General features: G+C 37.6%; 1 protein-coding gene across 1 annotated transcript; it reads left to right on the forward strand.

The window, feature by feature from the left end:
• Nucleotides 1–1618: 1618 nt before the first annotated feature.
• On the forward strand, nucleotides 1619–20865 carry LOC133309643 (protein tesmin/TSO1-like CXC 5). The gene is made up of 8 exons (XM_061510438.1): nucleotides 1619–2202; nucleotides 4589–4696; nucleotides 5735–5912; nucleotides 6823–7176; nucleotides 7608–7708; nucleotides 7781–7875; nucleotides 11655–12068; nucleotides 20322–20865. The coding sequence occupies exons 1-8, from the start codon at nucleotides 1955–1957 to the stop codon at nucleotides 20558–20560; spliced, it is 1737 nt and encodes a 578-aa protein (XP_061366422.1). The 5' UTR covers nucleotides 1619–1954; the 3' UTR covers nucleotides 20561–20865.
• The last annotated feature ends 244 nt before the right edge of the window (nucleotides 20866–21109 follow it).

Here is a 21109-nt window from a genome sequence, read left to right on the forward strand (position 1 = left end):
AAATATGAGTTTTCTGCTCATCTTACGAAGGACCTCCCACCTGTACGGCTCAGGTATGATCCACATGTTGGGATCGGTGGGCTCTACATCCGACTCAGATCCCGATGAAGATGATGACTCAGCCATTATCCTCAACTATATAATATAAAATAACATTTAAATTAATCACATGTAATGCTCCATTTTATTTACAATTTAATTAAGCAGTGACATAATTGATTATCACAAAAATTAAGCATATGCGTCATTTATTTAACTAGAATCGAAATTTATGAAGTCCCGCCAAAACGTAAAACAGTTGTTTATTTGCAATTAAATAATAATAATACATCAGACAAAAATAATATAATACTAACTGAATACTTAACTCTAGGTCACTACCAACTTGTCCAATACGTACTAATCATCACACCTAACTAACTACAAAGTTATGCACTCCCGCATTAATAATATCATACATACGAAATTTACGAAGTCCCTAACACTATTTATAAATCACTAATTAATATGCTAAACCCTAATGCATAATTAAAAATTAATAATAATAACTACGTAATAATAAAATTACTATATCATTACAACATTCATAGCATGCCACAAAATTTCTAAGTGACTATCCTAATGTTCTAAGTCTCTAATATACAATCAATCCTAACATGTACTACTAACTAGCACTGTAATTTAAATGTATACATATGAGGTATTATGACCTTACCTTACGTTGGCAGAGCTTCGCTACGAACCGCGGTTAGAGAGGTAAATGAGTAAGGAGTGAAAAAAGGAAAGTGGGGTAGATATAGGTTGCACATGAGACGCACCCTTTGGGCGTCACATGTGACGCCCCAATGGGGCGTCTTCTCCAAGGGAGAGACGCCTCACTGGGGCGTCTCATGTGCAACAAATGTGTAATTTTTTACAAAACAACATTAAATACGTAATTATTTAATTTAAATACATTATTTTAATTTTTTTTGCCATGAGCAAAGAGATAATGTTATAAATTTCGACACTTAACTAATATGTGAATAAGGTATTGTAAGTATAAATATTAAGAAATGTATGCTTTAAGTATAAATATTGTAAGAATAAGAAAAATGTTATATTTATAAATTTTTTATTTATAAACTCTTACAAACTATATTATATTTGACCGATCATACACTATTGATTGAAGTCTAACTAGTCATACTTAATATAATTGTAAATTTATAAAAAGAAAGTGTATAAATATATAATTCATCCAAAATTTACTTGAGATAATATAATCCATCACTTTTTTCGGAAACCGATATGTACAAAAAGGAGAAAAAAAAATCATTTAAAAAAAATAAATAAAAAAAAATCAGACACATTTATTAGGCTCCTAGAAAATCATTTTTTATTTTTTAATCCAACGAAAGGTAGGAAACGTTTCTATGAATTCAGACCGTGGATGGGTTCATTCTTCGTGGACCGTCCGATGGAAGAGAGAACGAGATCTGGCCGTTAAATATTTACTAACAAAATTGAATTTTCAAAAGCCTGTGAGAGAGAGGGAGTGTGTGTGTTGGCTTCTCCTCCTTCTGCTTCATCTCTTCGACCCTTTCACTCTGCAAAATCGCACTTTTTTTGTTTTTATTTTCATTAATATTTCATCGTTGCTCTCTCTCTCTAAAATCTCTGCAATTCATTTCTCTCTCTAGAACTGTATCTTATTCCTTGACGCGTTTGGATCGAAGAACCTTTGAATTTTCGAAACTGTTCGATGAACTCCGTTTTTGCGTCCCGAGCTGTGCAATCGATGGTTTCTGTTTTTGGTTTGTGAAGCTCGGTGAATTCGAGCTCGTTTTTTTGTTGTTGAAATTATTATGATTTTTTTGAGGGAATAATCACAATCGGTGGTTTGAAGGAGGAAGAGGAATTTCGAATTTTCTGGTTAAAAAATAATTTTATTTTTGAATTTTTTGCGTCTTTCATGGGGGAAGGTGAAGGTGGCGCTTCCAAGAATGTGTCGTCCTCGTCATCAGAAGGAGTTGTTCCGGCGGCGGCGTTGGATGTTCCGGCGAAGAAGCTGGCGAGGCAGCTTGATTTCTCCGGCGTGCCGGAACACTCTCAATTGCAATCGCATTCGCAGCCTCCGCCGCCGCCTCAGACCGAAATGCAGCAACCGGTGATTGTGACGCCGTTGCCGCCGCAGACACCTCATCCTTCGGTTAAGATTGGGTGAGTTGTTGAAACTGTGTGAATGTGGCTATGGTTCAAATGATTTACTACCTGTTTGTTGTTGAAGTTTTTTTTTTTTTTTTAGTAGAATCTTCTTGTTGAAGTTTTGATAGTGTGTTTCTTTGGGAAAACTTAAATTTGTTTGGGAAAAAAAATGGTCTTTTTGAATTCTGGATTGGAAGTTTATGTATAAAGTTCTTTTTTTTTTTGTTTGGTTTTAATTTTTAAGTTAACGTGTTGTTTTACTCACGGGAATCACAGTTTTGTGTAGAAGATTTTATTTTTCTGTCTGAGCTTCCAATGCATGTGCATTGTTCTGGTTTGCAATTAGCAAATAGCAGATTTTCCATGCACATTTAGATTCTTTTTCTGTTTCCTTTTCTCTTTCACTCTGATTAACGTTTTGTTTATTGCCTTATATTGGTCTGCTGTATTATCTACTTCACGTGGGAAAAAGATGGCGGGAGATTGATAGGAAATGAAAATGAAAACTACTAATAGGAAATAACTAGATGTATAGATACTGGGTTTGATCAGTGCACCGGTCTCAGCTCAAGGCTGCCCAAACCAACCTGAATATTCTCCTCCCTCTTCCACTCTCTCTCCATCCTCTTCTGACACACCTCCCCTAACCTTTTTCCCTCCCACGCAACTACCTGCTTTCCACGTGCCCCTTCCTCTACTGCGAGTGTAAACCCGCATTATTAGAGGTCCATCAGAGCTCTAAACTGTTTTTAGGGGCTTGCATTAGATAGGAGCTTTAGAACTGTCAATTTTCTTGCAAACATAATTTAGGAAGTTGTTTATAGTAATTTCCATATGGGTTTGGGCTTTCAATGGTGAGGATGTGATTATGAGATATAAGTATACTAAATTTATTATTCTTACCTATGATGCGCTCATATGGTTTATGAGTGTCAAATACGACACGAGTACAATACGGGGATATGTTGTTAAAAAAGTAGGATACTAATACTGTAGGATACAACTATAAAAAAATTACGTATTTCATCGTACAAACTATAAAATATAAAATAAAGTTGAAAACATCATAGTACTTCATAAATAAAAGACATTAATTGGGCCACAACATGATTGATGGAAAAAGTAGAGAATTTTTTCTTCTTTTTTTTAGATGGAGAAATAGACAGAGATGTAAATCATAAAATTCAAGCTTGGTGGATGAAATGGAAGAATGTTTCAGGTGTTATTTGAAATAGAAACTTCTTAAGATATAAGGAACATTTTACTACATAACCACAAGACTAGTGATGCGTTATGGTGCTGAATGTTGGGCGATAAAGGGACAACAAGAGCATAAGATAAGTATTGCAGAGAAGGGAATGTTCCGTTGAATGAGTGGTCATACAAGAAAAAATAAGATCATAAATGAATGTATTAGAGAGAAAGTAAGAGTGGCACCTATTGAGGAAAATACAGTAGAATCATGCCTAAGATGGTGGACATGTGAGAAGCCCCAGTTAGAAGAGTTGATCAGATGGTGGATAACCCAACAATTTGAGGTAGAGGTAGTCCAATAAGTCAAAAAATTAAAGTGGATCTAGGATTAAATGGCCTCTCTGAAGAATTGGTTTTGGACAAAAGACAATGTCTTTGTTTGATTCAAGTAGCTGGCCCCCCTAATGGTAAAGGGCTTTGGTTGTTGCTGTTGTTTTATTTTTTTTATTTTTTGGTAACTTGTTGCTGTTGTGTTAATATTATATATATATATATATATATATATATATATATATAATACAAATTACCATTTATGAAGAATCTAAGTATCTAATACGGTATCAGTATCAGACACATTTCTGACACTGGTATGGCGGGCATTTTAAATTATCTGTGCTTCCTAGATTATTCATTCTGGATAAGTTAATACCTTTTAAATTTTATTTACTTTTGAAAGTAAAATACTTGTCAATTGAAATTTCTATTTGGTTTCTTTTGGGGTTGTGATTAAGGTTTATTGTCACTGCAGATGGTGCATGTTATTTTCTTTACTTTTGAAGTTTAATTCATATCACTGCAAGGTGAAGACTTTTTCTTTAAGGGGGCTATTTTATAATATGCTTTCATCACTAACATTTTCTCTTTTTTGGCTACGTCTGGCTTTTTCTTTCAAAGTATTTTCTTTCAAGCTATGTCAGGCGTTTCCTAGTCGTGGTAAATTATTTTGAAGTTTTGATTGAATGATACATGATAACGATGAATGTGATATTGGGTATCTGTCTTTATGTTTTGACTAGCTTGATTTGAAGGATCTTTTTGTGAGTAAATCTATATGAAGATATCCACTTTGACTGTTTTGTAAATGTCTTCATGTAAAAGCTCAAGCTACATGTTTTGGTCTTCAATTAACTTATTTTTACTTTTTCAGGAAACCAGAATCTCCACAATCAAGATCAAGACCTAACTTTGAAATGAAAGATGCTACTCCAAAGAAACAAAAGCAGTGCAATTGTAAACACTCTAAATGCTTAAAGCTGTAAGAAATTTTTTCTCTTTCTCTCTGTGTGCTTGTTTCTATTAACTTGTTTATGTAGAGTATAAGTGCATGTCATGTCCTTGCACGTGTTCTCACATTTGCAACTATGAAATGCAAAATTGCTCTTAAGTAGATATCTACCATCCTGTTCAAGTATGTGGTCTTGTTGCTCTTCATAGTATACTAGTAAAATGTTTCTATTGTCAGAAATTACTTTTCTTTTCTTTCATTTTAACAAAAAAAGAATTTTCATGAATGACTCATCATTTATATATTTTTGTTTGTGGTTATGTTGAGAATTATTGCCTAGGCTTTACTCATTTTACTTTAGAAAATTGATTTTTTGTTGTTAGTTAAGTTGCCTTATATTAAAAGACTCATTGCTATTTTGCTCCATTTTCTTTTTTCCCTCTTCTCTTGTGTGGTTGTTTGTTTCATTCATTTTTTCGATGGCATTTGATTTTTTTCACTTGATTGATAGATGACCTGTAAAAATTAAATGTATGAAGTGGAAATCGGTTTGGTGTGTTTGCAGTTAGAACTAAAGCATAAACCTGGCAACTCAGCAAATAGGGTACTGTAAACAACCTGGGCGAGCTTATGACAGTTAACTATGGGGAGTTAGTGGCCTGCTTTGAGCATGACCGTCCAATTTTTTGGGGATTAACTTTCTATTCAATAATATTTAAAACTTTTGAAATTGCAAGGAAAATGGAAATTATTGGGAACATGAAAATAACACTCTTGACCAAGAAAGGAATTGAAAAATCTTTTCATTCCGTCTCCATCATCAAATTCCTTATTATATTATACATGGGTAGTTTTAAATCAAAGTCGTTGATTCCCATGGGCAAAGTTAGGCTCAATTTTATCTGAATTATTGTGGTGAAACAATATATTTTTCTTTGAAGACGATCGATAAGAGTGTTATGTAGAAACATTTTACTATTTCAGTCATTTTCCCCCTTCAGCGGAGGTCGTTCACTGTTGCAACTTATTGGCTGCTATATGAAGCTAAATTCCAATTTTTTTGAGCAGATATTGTGAATGTTTTGCATCGGGAATATATTGTGATGGTTGCAACTGTGTAAATTGCTTCAACAATGTCGAAAATGAAGCTGCTAGACGGGAAGCTGTTGAAGCTACTTTAGAGCGCAATCCAAATGCATTTAGGCCCAAAATTGCGAGCAGCCCGCATGGAACACGTGATAGCAGGGTATGTAGGTCTTACTTTCTGTGACAGGTAGTGTGGTATACCATGTGTTATTTTGTGGACGATTATTAATAGTTAAGATATATTGCTTATATTGATAAAAAGAAGTTTTGCCTATTTTTTTTTGGAGTATATTAGGTTTCATTGTGAATCCTGTGATCTAATGATGCAAGATACTCATCCTATTACCTTTGATATCTTTTCTTTCAGTTCATTGTGGGATTTTATGCAAAACTAAAGGGATATTTTTTGTATTATGATTGTTGGTCACTTTCTTTATGTAATTATTTTTGCCATAGTAAAAAAACTTGCAATTAAATTAGATGCATCATTCCATAATTGACAATCATGGAATTAGGCCCTTTGCTTATGACTGAAAAAATATTTTTGTAGAAACAAAATTCGTTGATATTAAATATTCTTATTGATTATGTTAGTTGCCTTTAGTCTGTTCCCTTCAGGCCTTCACTATGTTGATTTTTTGTCAATGCATAATTTTGATCAATTATTCCATTTTCCAATGTCCTAAAAATAATTTCCTTGTTGATGAAACCAATGCATTCATTTTATTTTATTTAGCAACTTAGACATAGAAAGTCAATTTAAAACGCTAACATATAATTAGAAGTTACTCAGATAAGTTATATATTTTTAATCACGCATCTATACAATAATATATGTATTCGCAAGAAGTTGGACTTTTCTTGGTAAAATTTTCTGGAATGACGGGAGCTTATTATAATTTACCTGGCACGTGCCTTGATATATGCTCTACATAAATGATAAATAAAGGTTTCTGGAATTGGTAATATTCCTTATATTAGAAAATGTGTTGAACATTTTTTAGTATTGCATACTAATAAAATATTTGATTTTTCTATTGTTGACTATTTGAATTTAACAATAAATGTAGGAGGATGCCGGGGAAGTTTTAATATTAGGAAAACATAACAAGGGGTGCCATTGTAAAAAGTCTGGGTGCCTCAAGAAGTACTGTGAATGCTTCCAAGCCAATATTCTTTGTTCTGAAAATTGTAAGTGCATGGACTGCAAGAATTTTGAGGGAAGTGAAGAGAGACAGGCTTTGTTTCATGGAGAACAAAATAACAACATGACATACATTCAGCAAGCGGCAAATGCTGCCATAACTGGAGCTATTGGTTCCTCTGGCTACTCATCGCCTCCAGTATCCAAGAAAAGAAAAGGTCAGGAACTATTCTTTTGGCCTACAGCCAAGGATCCATCCATTAGCAAGTTGGGACAACAGGTAAAACTTGCTCATAGCACAAGGTACTAGTACAGATGTTTATTTTAAATTAGGTAGTTGGTTAAATCAGAGAAATAGAGAACCTTAAGTCGAGTTGACATAGCAATTTTTACTAACATAGCTATGTTCTCGTTAGAAGTTGACATTTTTGTCATTTTGTTTAAAAGATGCATTTAAACTTAAGTATTTACTAAATTGAACTTGGCTCCCCCCAAGTTTGGTCCATTGTGTCCGACTTTCTAATTTTTAGTTTGAAGGAATAGAGACAAATTAAGTCTGAGGCTAAAACTTTTGTTTCAATATCATGATGACTTAAGTTGTTCATATTCGCTAGCTGCAGTTTATAGCAAATGCTATCATGATTCGTGGGCATTTTATATTACTCAGCTTATGTACACTATAATCATGAAATACTTTTTAATGTTCACCAGGTAAACCATGTCCGAGGTCCAGCACCCTCCTCATCCCTGTCATCTGTCCCAGGTGCTCGTGTTGGAACTGCAACATTAGGTCCTTCAAAATTTATGTACAGGTAATATTGGTTATATACATGAAATAAAGATAAACGTAATACGGTTACTTACAGACTTGATTATTGTTGAAGGTCTCTTTTAGCAGACATTATACAACCGCAGCACCTGAAGGAGCTTTGTTCAGTTCTGGTGCTAGTATCTGGACAAGCTGCAAAGACACTTACAGGTATATTGATATCATACATCGCCAATCATCAATTCTGCTATTGGTTTCTGAAAGTCGATTATGTTTTCTTTCATCCTTCCTTGTATGAATGAACTGGTATTTACGTAGAAAGGCTTTTCCTCTTTTCCCCTCACTTTCCCTTGATTCTCCTGTTTTCCCAACAGGCCTGAAGTATGAGTAGTTCTATTTAATGAGTGTGCACTATAAATGGACTAATCATGTGTCTTTCAATTTTGTTGTGTTAAAATTATCGCTTAGAACTTCATCAGATTAACCGTAAATGCAGCTCTAGACACTAGTGCATCTGAAAAATAAAAACCAAAGAGCTTACAATCTGATGGATCCCAAATAGAATTGATGATGTTAATTATAAATACAATTAAATTGCAGAAAAATAATAAGAAATATAGAAAGAACAAGAGGAAAAACTCCACTCCAAGACAACAATGTAGCCTTGAGAGCTTCCCTATTTCCATTCCCCATCCTAATTCTCAAATAACAAAATAATAATCAGCATAAAGAAACTTCACCCTAAACATCTATATATAATTCCTACTAATGGGCTTGGATACTTTATTAAAGGCCCATCAATACTTCCCCTTCAAGATTCACCTTGTCCTCAAGGTGAAGGAAGAGACTAGGATTCCACCTGGATCCCATTGTTTAAAACATACAGACCCTGTTATGCTAGAGGCAGAAGAATTGCCATTGAACCACATTACACATAACCTGCTTGAGGGTAACTTAGTAGGACTCCTGGAAACTGCAGTAGGACTCTTGGAAACTTCATGGAGTACTAGCAGTAACTCCATAATCGCTTCTTCTTCAACACGTGACAACTTGTCCCCCTCCCCCCATTTCCTCAATCTTTACTGCTACGCCTGGTAAGTCTAGCTGAATGCCCTTGCGCGTCCCTAGACTTTGCACTCTGTTTCCATCGCCCATGGCTGCCAAATCTGTATTCTATGGTACTGAACCTCCCACACCCAACAACATAATTAGCAAGCTTGGGTTTTGACGAATATGGTGGAGAGCAGTCACACTTCTTCTTCATCTCTTCCAGCGACAGCCTTTGGAGTCTTGCGCCACCGCTGCTGTTGTTACCCCCAATCTGACGTGATTCAGCTGACCCACGGCCTATGTTTTGTGTTCCCTCAACACCCGTCTTTCTTGTATCGCTTAGTTGCCCTTCTTATTGGGCTGAGTTTATTGTGCCTGTCATTACCAGCCCATTAAGTAAGTCAATGTTATTTCTATTGCCCTTCTTATTGGGCTGAGTTTATTGTGCCTATCATTACCAGCACATTCCCATAAGTGAAAAGGCCCTGTTGCCAAATGCTAGTGACCGAACTCCAACAACCGCTCTGTTACTAGTTCGCCCTAAAAATGACCAGACCCGTTCACGTTCCTTCTCCCTTTCTTCAAGTGCATCTTCCGTCTCTTTGTCTTCGTATCCGGTTTCTTCCTCAGGATCAATCCCATCTTCACCCAGTATCTCCACATAATCTGGTGAGAAGGGAGCGTCACACCTGAAGCACAAATTCCTCCACCGCTTCTTGTTCGTCTTTTCTGACCTCAGTGACAAATCGTGAGAACCCTTTTTGTTTCCCTCTTCTTCTTCGTCCTCTTGCGCTTCTTCTTCTTCTTTTTCGTCTTCTCCAGTTTCTTCTGCATCATCAATGTCGTCAGTTTCTACTTCGGTGTTTCGATCTACTTCTTCTTCTTCGTTCCCTCCTCCTCCTTCTCCTTTGTCTTTTGCATGTCCTTCTACTGCTGTTTTCTTCTGCACCAGGCTCTTTTCTTGTTCTTTCTTTGGTTCTTCTTTCTTTAGAGCTTCTCGCTTCTCTTCCCAAGCATCTATGATCTTTAGCATCTTCTGAAACAACTCAATGACCTTCGATGTACGTGCCTTATCCAAAGCGTTAAGATTCATTCTTATTTGTGACATTTTTATTTATTTTTTTATTTTTCTAACATATCTGGACCAGAAAGCACTCCCAAAATCGGAAGTGCTCTGATACCAAATTGATGGATCCTAAATAGAATTGATGATATTAATGAAACATACAATTAAATTGCAGAAAAGTAATAACAAACATAGAAAGAACAAGAGGAAAAACTTCACTCACTCCAAGACAACAACCTAGCCTTGAGAGCTTCCTTATTTCCTCTCCTAATTCCCAAATTGATGGAACCAGAATAATAAGATCCTTCGAATTAAAGTTTTCCAACACCAGATATAAACCAAACCATCATATTTGTATTAATATCAACAGAATTCAAAAATTACAGTGACGATAACCCCGTAATAAAAAATAGAAAGAACAAGAGGAAAAATTCCACTCCAAGACAACAACCTAGCCTTGAGAGCTTCCCTGTTTCCTCTCCTAATTCCCCAAATTACAAATAACAATCAGCCTAAAGAAACCCCACCCTAAACATCTATATATAACTAATTTCTACTAATGGGCTTGGATACTTTATTAAAGGCCCCTCACAATCACACTAAGAATCAGAATACATTTTTTGCAACCCTTAATTGATTGCCAAATGGTAATAACAAGATACTAATCAAAGAAATCGTATTCCTTGCTTTTTATCGGCTACATTGTCGTAATGAGATATTTCAATTGAGAAAATGATGTCTCGGTATGGAAATGTATCACATGCAAAATAATATGATATGGGGATGAAAATTATAAAAATTAGGATATATGTATGGTATTGTTAGTAGAAGAGTAAATTTTTTTACGGAATAATATAATTAGTTAATAATAGTAGAATTAAGATAAAAAATTGTACAGTATGTATTCGTTGCAAAGAAGCAAAGGGACCATTCCAAATAAGGAACTCTTAAAGTTACTTGGCATGAACCGCAAACAAACACTTGAAATGGTTATTATTGTTATTATTGGGGTAAATTGGTTTAAATAGCCATTCACGTTTATTTTCCTTTCATGGTGAATATTTGTATCAAGAGTTTCTTTTTTGGAATTCTCCCCCTCAAAAAAGAAATTCAAATATGTAACAGTTTTAACAGGTTTTTTTAAATGTGTTTTATGCATATTGATCAGTTTCTCTGCATATGTTGGATGTTCGTACTTCTAGGCTTATAATTCAGTTTTTTAAAAAATATTTACATTGTGATTGACCTCTTATATAAAAAGAAAAATTATTAGGGATTCCCTTGAGCATGTGATTCTAGATCTGCTTGGCCAGAAAAGGGGACGGAGGTTGCATAAGGACTCATGATATGGTTTGGTTGTCAGTGAGAGTTGTTTTTCTTTAATGAATTTTTATTTCAACCAATAAATACAATACCCTTATATACTAAATCCGCACCATAGTATCTTGCTGGTTGTTCTCTTCTTCTTTTGTATGTGGTTAATCAAGGAGTCCCTTTAATAACTAAATCACTAACAAACTATACTTGAGCATTAGGATAGCGGTCAGGTGAATTTGGAAATCCAGTAGTCGAAGATTTTGGGGGACCCAAAATTGGGGGTACATAAAAAACCTCTTTATTTTATTTTATTTTACTGAAAAGTGACATTTTTTGTTCATCAAAAATTTCCTTGGCATTCTGTACAGTGATCGTTAGGAAACTATTCATGAAACACTGCTATAGCAATGGTCCACAGAACGTTCAGTATTCTTACATAAGTTCACAACCTAGTTTTTGGTTCACTTGATGCTTCTTATTGCATACCATGTAATCAGCCTTGTCAGTCTACATTGATTAATTTTCTCTTATCAATTATTGTGATTAATATGATCAGACCAGAAAAATTTAATGGAAAAGCATACAGAAGATCAGACAGAAACTTCCCTTGCTTCTTCAACTCAAGAGCAATTACCAAGTCAAAAGGAAGGTGATGTTGAGAAAGCTATGGCTGATGATTGTTCGAGTGCAAACCAAACAGATAAAATCAGCCCAGACAATTCCAGCTCAGATGTCGCTGATGTCCCTAAAAGGAGGCCAATGTCTCCTGGGACTTTAGCTTTGATGTGTGACGAGCAAGATACAATGTTCATGACAGCTGCCTCCCCCATTGGGCCAATGGCCCATGCTACGTCTTCACAATTTCCTTATGGACAAGGAATGACAGAGGTCTATGCTGAGCAAGAAAGGATTGTACTAACAAAATTTAGAGATTTTCTCAATAGGGTTATTACTATGGGAGAAATAAACGGTAAGTTAATATTTTACTCTCCTTTAGTTATAATTTTACTTTTGGTAACATTCATAAAACCCTTTAGTATGTTGGGACTTTGGCAAAAAGACCGTCAACTTTCCATTTTGGCAATTAATCCCCTTAGCTTTGATAAACATCTAAATGGCTGTTTCTATTTATTTTCTGTAAGTTTATTTCTCTTTGTTACCCTTCCCATGCATAATTTATTCCACTTTCAATCTATTCATGTTCTATCGATTCCTCTGCAAGTGTTTGTTCTTAACAGTAAACACCAAAACTATCTATTTTTCATGAACTGTAGCTATTGAGACTTTGTGATAATTTAGGGGGTTCATTACTGTAGTTTATACGCTAAAATTGAAGGGCCAAAGTGGTTCTGATCTTTTTATCATGTTAATTAGAAGTAAGCTGTTGTAAAGGATGCTATGGAGCATGACCTAAAGATGGTCTCTGTAGTTGGAAGGTGTACATAGATAGCTAACTTTTAGTAAATTATTAATGATTTGTCTGGTATGCTTTACATGGCTATGTCATTTGAAATGGTTCTGAAATTTCTGATGGCTATTGTTAGAAAAAGTATTTGTTCAGAGTGAACACCAAATATGGATAAGGGTAAGTGTTTGGGATATGCTATGGAAAATACTGTGTGGAATCAGTGTGAATACTAAGGTGGTGTACCATCTTCGAAGATAAGTGGAAAAACTTTGAGGAAAATTATTTTGAGATTTGTGTTCCTGAAGCTTTTCCTTCTACTCCATTCGGTTCTTCCCCTTCTTCAGGTGTTGTGGTGCCTTCCGCCTTCTTTTTGAATGAAGATGAATCTCCTCGGGTCCCCTTATCATGGAACTGAGCTCACTACACTCCTATTGCTCACGTGTATCTTCGTAATACAAAGAATCTAGCGAGTAACGAGCTAGAGGCTTATAATTGGTTTAAGGATTTGGCCACCGAATTAGCAGAGGGTGTTGTCCTTGACTCTAAAGAAAAATTGGCATGTGGTTCTTCTTTAGAGTTTGTTCGAGTAGCCTTCAGTGAGTGTATTCAATTTTATTTATGTTCTTCTTACTCGTGATTTTTGATACTTTTTCTCTACTTTCAGGGAAGACGATGGATCCATCATTTTTTGCTAAACGAAAGGCCCTTGCCGAGATCAAAATTATCCCAAGAAACACATTCTAAAACCCAATCTCCGGCATCCGGGAAGAGTTCCCTGTCTATCACCCAGGCTACTTCTGGCATGGGTTCCGCCCATTCAGGGCCTATTAATATTGATGTTGATACACAAGCTGATTCTGGCGACCAGCGAGAAAAGAAATGTGTTCGGGTAATTTTACCTGATAAAAACAAAGAAGTAAATGTTCAATGTATCGTTCCCCCGGGTACGACTTCTGGTCCTCCTCTAACTTTGACTCCTAACTCACTCGATAAGCTGAAGCCGTACTTCACTTCTGGCCTCCGTGAAAAGTGGGATCAATATTCTAAAGACCAACTTATCAACAAATTCATAGTTTTAAGGGATGCTGACATCGAAGAGGCTCATTGTTTTTGAAATGGCCCTTCTAGCCTTTGTTGATCGTAATAAGCTTTTATCCAAAATCCAAAAACATCAAGATTTCAAAAAGAAATTTGATGCGAAGCAAGTAGCTCTTAAGAAGAGGGCAGAAACCGCTAAGTTTATTGCGAAGGGTCTGCAAGTCCAGTTAACGGAAGCTCAAAAAGAGAAAGTGACTGCCGAGCAAAATTATGGCGAGCTAAAGAAGGAACTAGAGCACTACAAAAAAGGTCAAGAAGTTGATCTTCGGGTAGCCAAGCTAGAATTAGAAGTAGACAATTTAAAGAAAGCTACTGCTGAGATGGAAGACAAAGTCGAAGCTTATGGTCATCAAATCTGTGGCTGGGTGCTAGACCAAGTCGCCTTTTTTAACCCGGGGATTAAGCTACAAAATATAAAGCAGGTTACTATTTTTAATTATGTCAAGGGTTTGGACTTGTTTACTTATGGTGTTGATGGTAAAACAGTTCTTTTATCTCGTTCTGTTGAAACATTTATCTCAACCAACCCGGATGCTTCCAACCCGGATATTATAAATGTAGATGCTGTCATAATAATGCTAACCCGGAGAATCAAGAGACTTGAAAGGGTGGTATGCCACCTTAATTTTTGTAACACTTTTTGGGTTGGAATGCCGGCTTTATGCTGATGTACACTTTTTGGGCCAGGATGCCAGCTTTACGTTGATGTACTTGACAGTTTTGTTTTTACTTTTTAATTTGCTGGTCAAATACTCCGACTTTGGACAATTTATATTTTGGATGAATTATCTTTGAGCTACATTTTCCTTGTTATTTGGTATTTTCCTGCTTCCGACTAGATTGGGTGCCCAAGAGACCAATTTTCTGTCGGCAAAGGACTTTGATTTTTCCGTTTTCGACTTGGAAAAGGATGGGTGCCCAAGGTGTCGCAGACAATAAGGGACTTTAAATATTCCCGCATCCGACTTGGAAAAGGATGGGTGCCTAAGGTGTCGTTACTCGGTAACAAGGGTCTTTGATTTTATCTTAAAAATGATTTAACTCGTTTGTCGGAACTCGCTGCTTTCATTAATATAAAATTCAAGGTTACAATTGACAACTTAGAAAATAAATCTAAGTTTTGAACCATAATGGAAAAGAATCATTAAAAGAAAACAACTAAAAACTTAGGCGAGTTCCTCATCATCAAATCAATTATAATACCTTTTCATCTTGGCCGCATTCCAATGTCTTAGAATAACCTTTCCATCTAAATGCTCTAGTTTTAGGCTCCTGAGTTGGTTCGTCCGACTACCCAATAAAGCCCCTCCCAATTAGTTGCTAGCTTTCCGTCCACAACATTTTTGTTTTCAGACATCCGCCCTCCTGAGTACTAGATCTCCTATCTCAAAAGTCCTCTTTATCACAACTCGGTTGTATCTAGTCGTTGCCCACTGCTTGGAGGCCATTTCAACAATCGCTGTTCTCTCTGTTTCTTCTTCCAGCAGATCCAAGTCAATCTTCATTAATTCCTAATTTTCTTCTTGCTTGTCTTCTTCTACAATCCTTCTTCTCCAAGAGGGTTCTCCGACTTCCACTAGTAGCATTGCATCAAATCCATACGTCATTTTGAAGGGGGTTTCTTGTGTGCAAGACTGAATCGTCGTCCGATATCCCCATAACACATTGTCTAACTCTTCCAACCAATTTCCTTTACATCCTTCAACTCTCCTCTTCAGCCCGTTCATGAGAATTTTGTTAGCAGATTCTACTTTCCCAGTCTACGGGTGTTCCACCGCAGAAAAATGATGCTTGACTCCCAAGTCGGCTACAACTTCTCGGATCTTCTTATCTATTAATTGGGTGCCATTATCAGTGATGATTATCTCGGGTATGCTGAACCTGCAGATAATCTTACGATAAAAGAACTTAAGTATTTTCTGGGCTATGATGGTGGAACAGGAGCGCCTTTATCCATTTAGTAAAGTAATCAATCGCTACAATCAGATACTTAACTCCTCCTACTGCCTTCGAAAATGGGCCTAAGAGGTCCATCCCCTATTTGTAAAATGGCCATGGAGAAGATATGGTAAACAACTATTCTGAAGGAGCTTTATATACATTGGAAATTTTTTGACACTGGTCACATTTCTGTACATGCTTTCTAGCGTCTTCCCCCATAGTCGGCCATAAATAGCCCGCCCGTATCGTCTTTCTTGCCAACGACTTCCCACCAAAGTGATGCCCATTTATGCCTTCATGTATTTCTTCCAATACGTACTTGGTAACCGGATGAGTAGTACACTTCAACAACAGGGAATTGAATCCATGTCGATATAGTTCTTCTTCTAATACCACAAACCAAGCCGCCCTCCTTACGAGCTTGGTAGCTTCCTTCTTGTCTTCAGGAAGTTGCCCATACTTCAAGAATGAAATAATTGGGGTCATCCAAGTTCCTTCCTCTATTGCACAAACAATGCTTGGAGCTTGGATATTTTGTTGCACAATTGTTCTTAAGTTACTCATGGAGTTAGTTCTTGCCAATTTTGAGAGCATATCTGCCCGAACGTTCTCATTGCTTCGAATGTGCTCAACTCGGACCTCCTTAAACCCTTTCATCAACTTCTAAACTTTAGTCAAGTATTTCATCATAATTTCTCCTTGTGCTTGGTAAGCTCCATTGATTTGTGAAGTAGCGAGTTACGAGTCGTTGTAAACATGGAGGAACTCGGCTCCAAGTTCCTTCGAATGGATAAGCCCAGAAATTAGCGCTTCGTACTCGGCTTGGTTATTGGACGTTGGAAATTCAAACGTCAAGGAATGCTCTACTGTAACCTCCTCCGGGTTCTCTATTAATTCCAACTCCACTACCTCGTTCATTAGAAGATCCGTCCACATACAACTTTCATTATACATCACCTTTTCTCTCCCCAGGGTGTGTCATTTCCAACAGAAAATTTGCTACCACCTGTGCGTTAATTGCATTGCGGGCTTCAAAACTAATGTCAAACTCATAGAGCTCAACTGCCCATGCGACCATTCTTCCCTCCAAGTTTGGCTTCTTTAACAGCTGCTTGATAGGTTGATTGGTCCTCACGACCACTGAGTGGCTTTGAAAGTAAGGTCGAAGTCTTCTTGCTGTCGTCAACAGTGCGAATGCCACTTTCTCTACTTGCTAGTACCGAGTTTCGACACCTTGTAAGACTTTACTTATGAAGTAAACCTGTTTCTGTCCTCCTTCTTTTCTTCTAGGTCGGAGATCCCATCTTAGTTATCTGTTCCATCGTAGCTTCGAGTTGAAATTCTATTATACCTCCCATGGGTTTCGGCTTTTTTTCTCTTTGATTTTCAGCTCGCGGATCCATCTCAGCATCACTTCGGGCTCCTTCCCTTTCTTTTTCTCCGGGTAGACTTGCTCGCCAACGACCTGCTTTTATTTTTCTTCTTCTTCTTCCTTCTTCTGACTTCCTTCCACTCCATCACTCTTATATTCCTTCTCCCGACTTCCTTTTTCTTCGCCACTTTATTACCCCTTGGTTTCTTCCGTTTTATTGGAAACTTATTCACTTTCTTGTGGCATCCTCAAACTCATATTGTAACAACTCCGTGCTACCAACTGGTCAGCTTTAAATGTTGCTGTATTTCTATCTTTCGTCGCAAACTTCATTGCGAGTTGATTAATGGACAAGAAACTCTTGAACTTCTTCATGAAAGGTCTGCCAAGTATAACATTATAAGCAAATAGAATATCTACAACTGCAAATGATAAAGATACTGTTTTATGAGTAGGCGCCTTGCCCAGTATCAACCTTAGGTTGATATATCCTATCGGCTTGATTCTGTGCCCAATAAATGCTAACAACTTCGATCCGCATGGTTCCAGTTGATCATGATCCAAATCTAGTTGTCTAAACGCCTCTCAGAAAAAAATGTCAACCGAGCTCCCAGGGTCGACTAGCATCTTGTTAATCCGATAATTGGCTAGGAGCCCAGATATCACCATGGGATCATCATGATTCAGATCCAAAAATTCATCATCAAATTCATCAAATACAACTTGCTTCCCAGTTTTCCTTTGCTCCTCCTTGAACCGAGGTCTCTCGGTAATTGCAAAACAAGTCTTCAAATGCTTCTTTCGGGCATTGCTAGATTCTCCGCCACCTGCCTGCCCTTTGGCAATTATGCATGCTCTTTCGACTTCTACGTGATTAGACGGTGGCGAGGTGGGCTCCTTCCCTTGTTCCTTTTTTGCCTCATTTTTTTCGTCTCTTGGCGGGCTCCTACTTCGATCTGTTCTCTTTCTTCTTCTTTCTCCTTCTTTGCAATTATCTTGTCCTCCACCTCCTCTCTTCACATACTTCTGGAGTTTTCCTTCTCTGATTAACTGCTCAATTGCGTCACTCAAGTTGAAGCATTCATTAGTCATGTGCCTGTAGCATCTGTGGAATTCGCACCACTTTGTCCTGTCTATCTCAGCATAAGCCGACCTGATAGGAGGCGGCCTTTGCACATTCCTCATTTCGGTATTCATTACTTCCTTCAGAACCTGTGCTTGGGAAGTGTTCAAAAGAGTGTATTTTCTCCTAAATCCTTTTGCTCGCAATCGTGGTCTCCTTTCGTCTACCTGGCTCCTGGGAGTGGGTTTATATGCTCTCTTGCTTTGAATGGCTTCTCGGAAGTGTTCAAAAGAGTGTATTCTCCTCTGAACCCCTCCTTAAATCTTTCTCCTCGCAGTCGTGGTCTCCTTTCATCTACTTGGCTCCTGGGAGTGGGTTTATCTGCTCTCTTGCTTTGAATGGCTTCTTAGAAGCTGCACTCAATCTCTCTCTGAGACGCTCGAAAAAGCTCCTCCTTCGTGGTTGGCCTCTTTTTCGCCTGAGTTAGCCAGGCTGCCAAATTGTAGCTCGATTGTGAACAATAACATGTATGTTTGGGTTTCCAAGCCACGAATTGCTTCTTGAAAATGCTCATAGTACTCCCTTAACTTCTATCCTGGCTTTTGTCTTATCCCACAGAGATTGTGAGTAGTCTTAGGCTAAGGACCGCAGTGTACAAACTGTTGAATAAAACGCTGAGCCAAACCTGCCCAATTTTCAATTGAATTTTCTGGAAGCATGGTGAACCATTCCAAAGCCTGCTTCCTCAGAAAAATTGGAAAAGTTTTACATAATAAAGGATTCGTCTCTCCCAAAGTGACATTGCAGCTCAGAACACAATGTTGAACTCTCTCGGATCTGAGCTTCCATCAAACACCTTCAAATCGTTTGGTTGCCTGAACCAAGTCGGAATTGGTTCCGCCCTTGGCCTCCAAGTGAGGGGGGTTCCAGATGGTCCTTGTATTATAGGTCCTGCTTGAAATTGCGGCTGGAAAGGTTGGTACTGTCCTCCAGGGTATTGTCCTCCGGGAAATACTCCTACTTGCCCATGGCCTGGATAGATAGTCTGTATCCCATATTGTGGTTCTGGGATCCGATAATCGCCTTGGAATCCCTGATGTGCTCCTCGTAAATGTTGGTCTTCTTGATGATGGGCATGATGATACCCGTGTTCGTGGTACTGGTTCTCCAAATGGCGAGCATGATGATACCCACACTCCTAGTACTGGTTCTCCTGTTGGCGGGCATGATAGTGCCCGTGATCCAGGTGTCCTTCCATCCTTCTGTCATTCCTCCTTTCTTCTTCATGATAGATCGTCCTCTCGGAATCCCGAGCATGTTCAACTTGGTCCTCCCGGATACGCTTCTGATTCCTCCTTTGATCATCGTGTCCTCCTCTACTCCGAGTAACTTGTTCAGGTAGGCTCCTGGATTCCTGTGAATGCTATTGGTGGTTCATTATGTTCTCCTCGGTGTGAATCCTTTCCTACCTTCGAGGTGGAGATAGGGGAATGTAGCTTGGAGCAGGAGACCACGAAGTTCGAGTTTGGTGCCCCTACTGTGATACATGTTGAGGTCTCTCTTCAGATTGATGTCTCCTCCTTCTCCTCAAAGTTCCATCTCTCCTTCTTTCTTTGAAGAATGCTCGTTGATCTTCTACCAGTTGGAGCAATGTGCGTCCAATGGTGTTAAGGGAACGACTCCTAGCATCAGATTGAAAAGAATTCTCTTCATCGTCAACAGGGAGTGGTCCGTTTTCAGTTCGACGTTGATAACTGCAGTTACTAGCCATAACAGGAGGTGGGAATTGAACGTTACAGTCCCCACAGATGGCGCCAGATGTTCAGAGTCGACACCAAATATGGATAAGGGTAAGTGTTTGGGATATGCTATGGAAAATATGGTGTGGAATTAGTGTGAATACTTGGTATGAATGGTTGAATTCAAGGTAATATGCATTCATTCAATATTGTTTGTGTATATATAATAGCTATTATGAGCGGTTACGAGAGAGAATCGTGGGTAGAAAACAATTATCTTGATGTGTTCATGGTGGTTGCACGGGAGTATGACGATTGTGGGGTTGGACCCGTGATCCGTGCTCATAGCTTGGTTCCAAGCCGGGTATTATGTGGACGCCGGGCAAAGGAGTAAACTCGACTATAAGCCCAAACCAGAAATGGGCTCGATTATTGGCCCAATAAGGGCAACGGGTTAAACCCGGAACAGTATTAAAATTTGTGTACTAGGTTCTTTGGGACTTGTTTATGGTAGAAAATATATTTAATGTAGGGCTGTCTCATGTACTTTTCGCATTACCTACTTTATTGTTAAAATGGCTAATTTCTTTTCCCAATTTCAGAAACAAAATGTTCTTCATTGGCCAGAAGTGAATTAGAGAGTCAAAAAGACCCTATCATCAGTGGCATTGGAAACACCAATACTGAGATAGTGCATCAGCAGGTAGCCACTAGCAATGGTGTTACCAAAGCTGTTGTTCCACCGGGGGCCACAACTTCAGCATCTATGATCCCGGGTAATGTTCTTACTGAAAATGGGGAAACTGAGCTGAAGATGGAAAAAGATATGAAAGGAATCTAACTTAGAAGGATGCCCAGTGATACGATTGAAAGAAGAAATGAGAAGGTATGCTAAAACTTCTCTGTAATATAAAAACATTGCCGGTCTTCGTTTTCTGCCTTCTCCTTTGAAAGGTCTGATAAGCATACAGGCCCCCCCACATTAGTCCATGTAGGACCAATTTTTTTTTTTTCTATCAATTTTGTTGTTCTAATTTGGTCATTACACATCTAAATTAATTTTTCAGCTTCAACATTGCTTTATTGCAAAGCTTGTAAATTGCTGAGTTGTAATTTCATAAAATATATCGTTTAGATTTTGCGTTCAATGACTTTCATAGCTTGTAATTCAGAGTATACTTTTTTTATTTAGGAAGTTTTCCTATCCCTTTTCTTCTGCTCTGTTCATTACTATATCCACGTAACATGTAATTTTACAGGTTGGTCCGATGTCCATTACAATTTGCATTCTTTTGACAGTTTAACTGATTTACTTTTATTTGATTCATTTATATATTTGCTAGTTAATTACATTCTCCAAAATTTGTGTATGCAATATATACATATCCAA

Source organism: Gastrolobium bilobum, unplaced genomic scaffold (assembly GCF_033153095.1).
Source record: "Gastrolobium bilobum isolate Gb01-03AN ecotype WA unplaced genomic scaffold, APGP_CSIRO_Gbil_v1 utg9061, whole genome shotgun sequence".
Lineage (NCBI taxonomy): Eukaryota > Viridiplantae > Streptophyta > Magnoliopsida > Fabales > Fabaceae > Gastrolobium > Gastrolobium bilobum.

Coding starts and splice junctions, on each gene's coding strand:
- LOC133309643 (XM_061510438.1), top strand. CDS start 1,955: ATGGGGGAAGGTGAAGGTGGCGCTTCCAAGAATGTGTCGTCCTCGTCA. Junction 2,203..4,588: donor CATCCTTCGGTTAAGATTGG/GTGAGTTGTTGA, acceptor TTACTTTTTCAG/GAAACCAGAATCTCCACAAT. Junction 7,876..11,654: donor AGCTGCAAAGACACTTACAG/GTATATTGATAT, acceptor TAATATGATCAG/ACCAGAAAAATTTAATGGAA.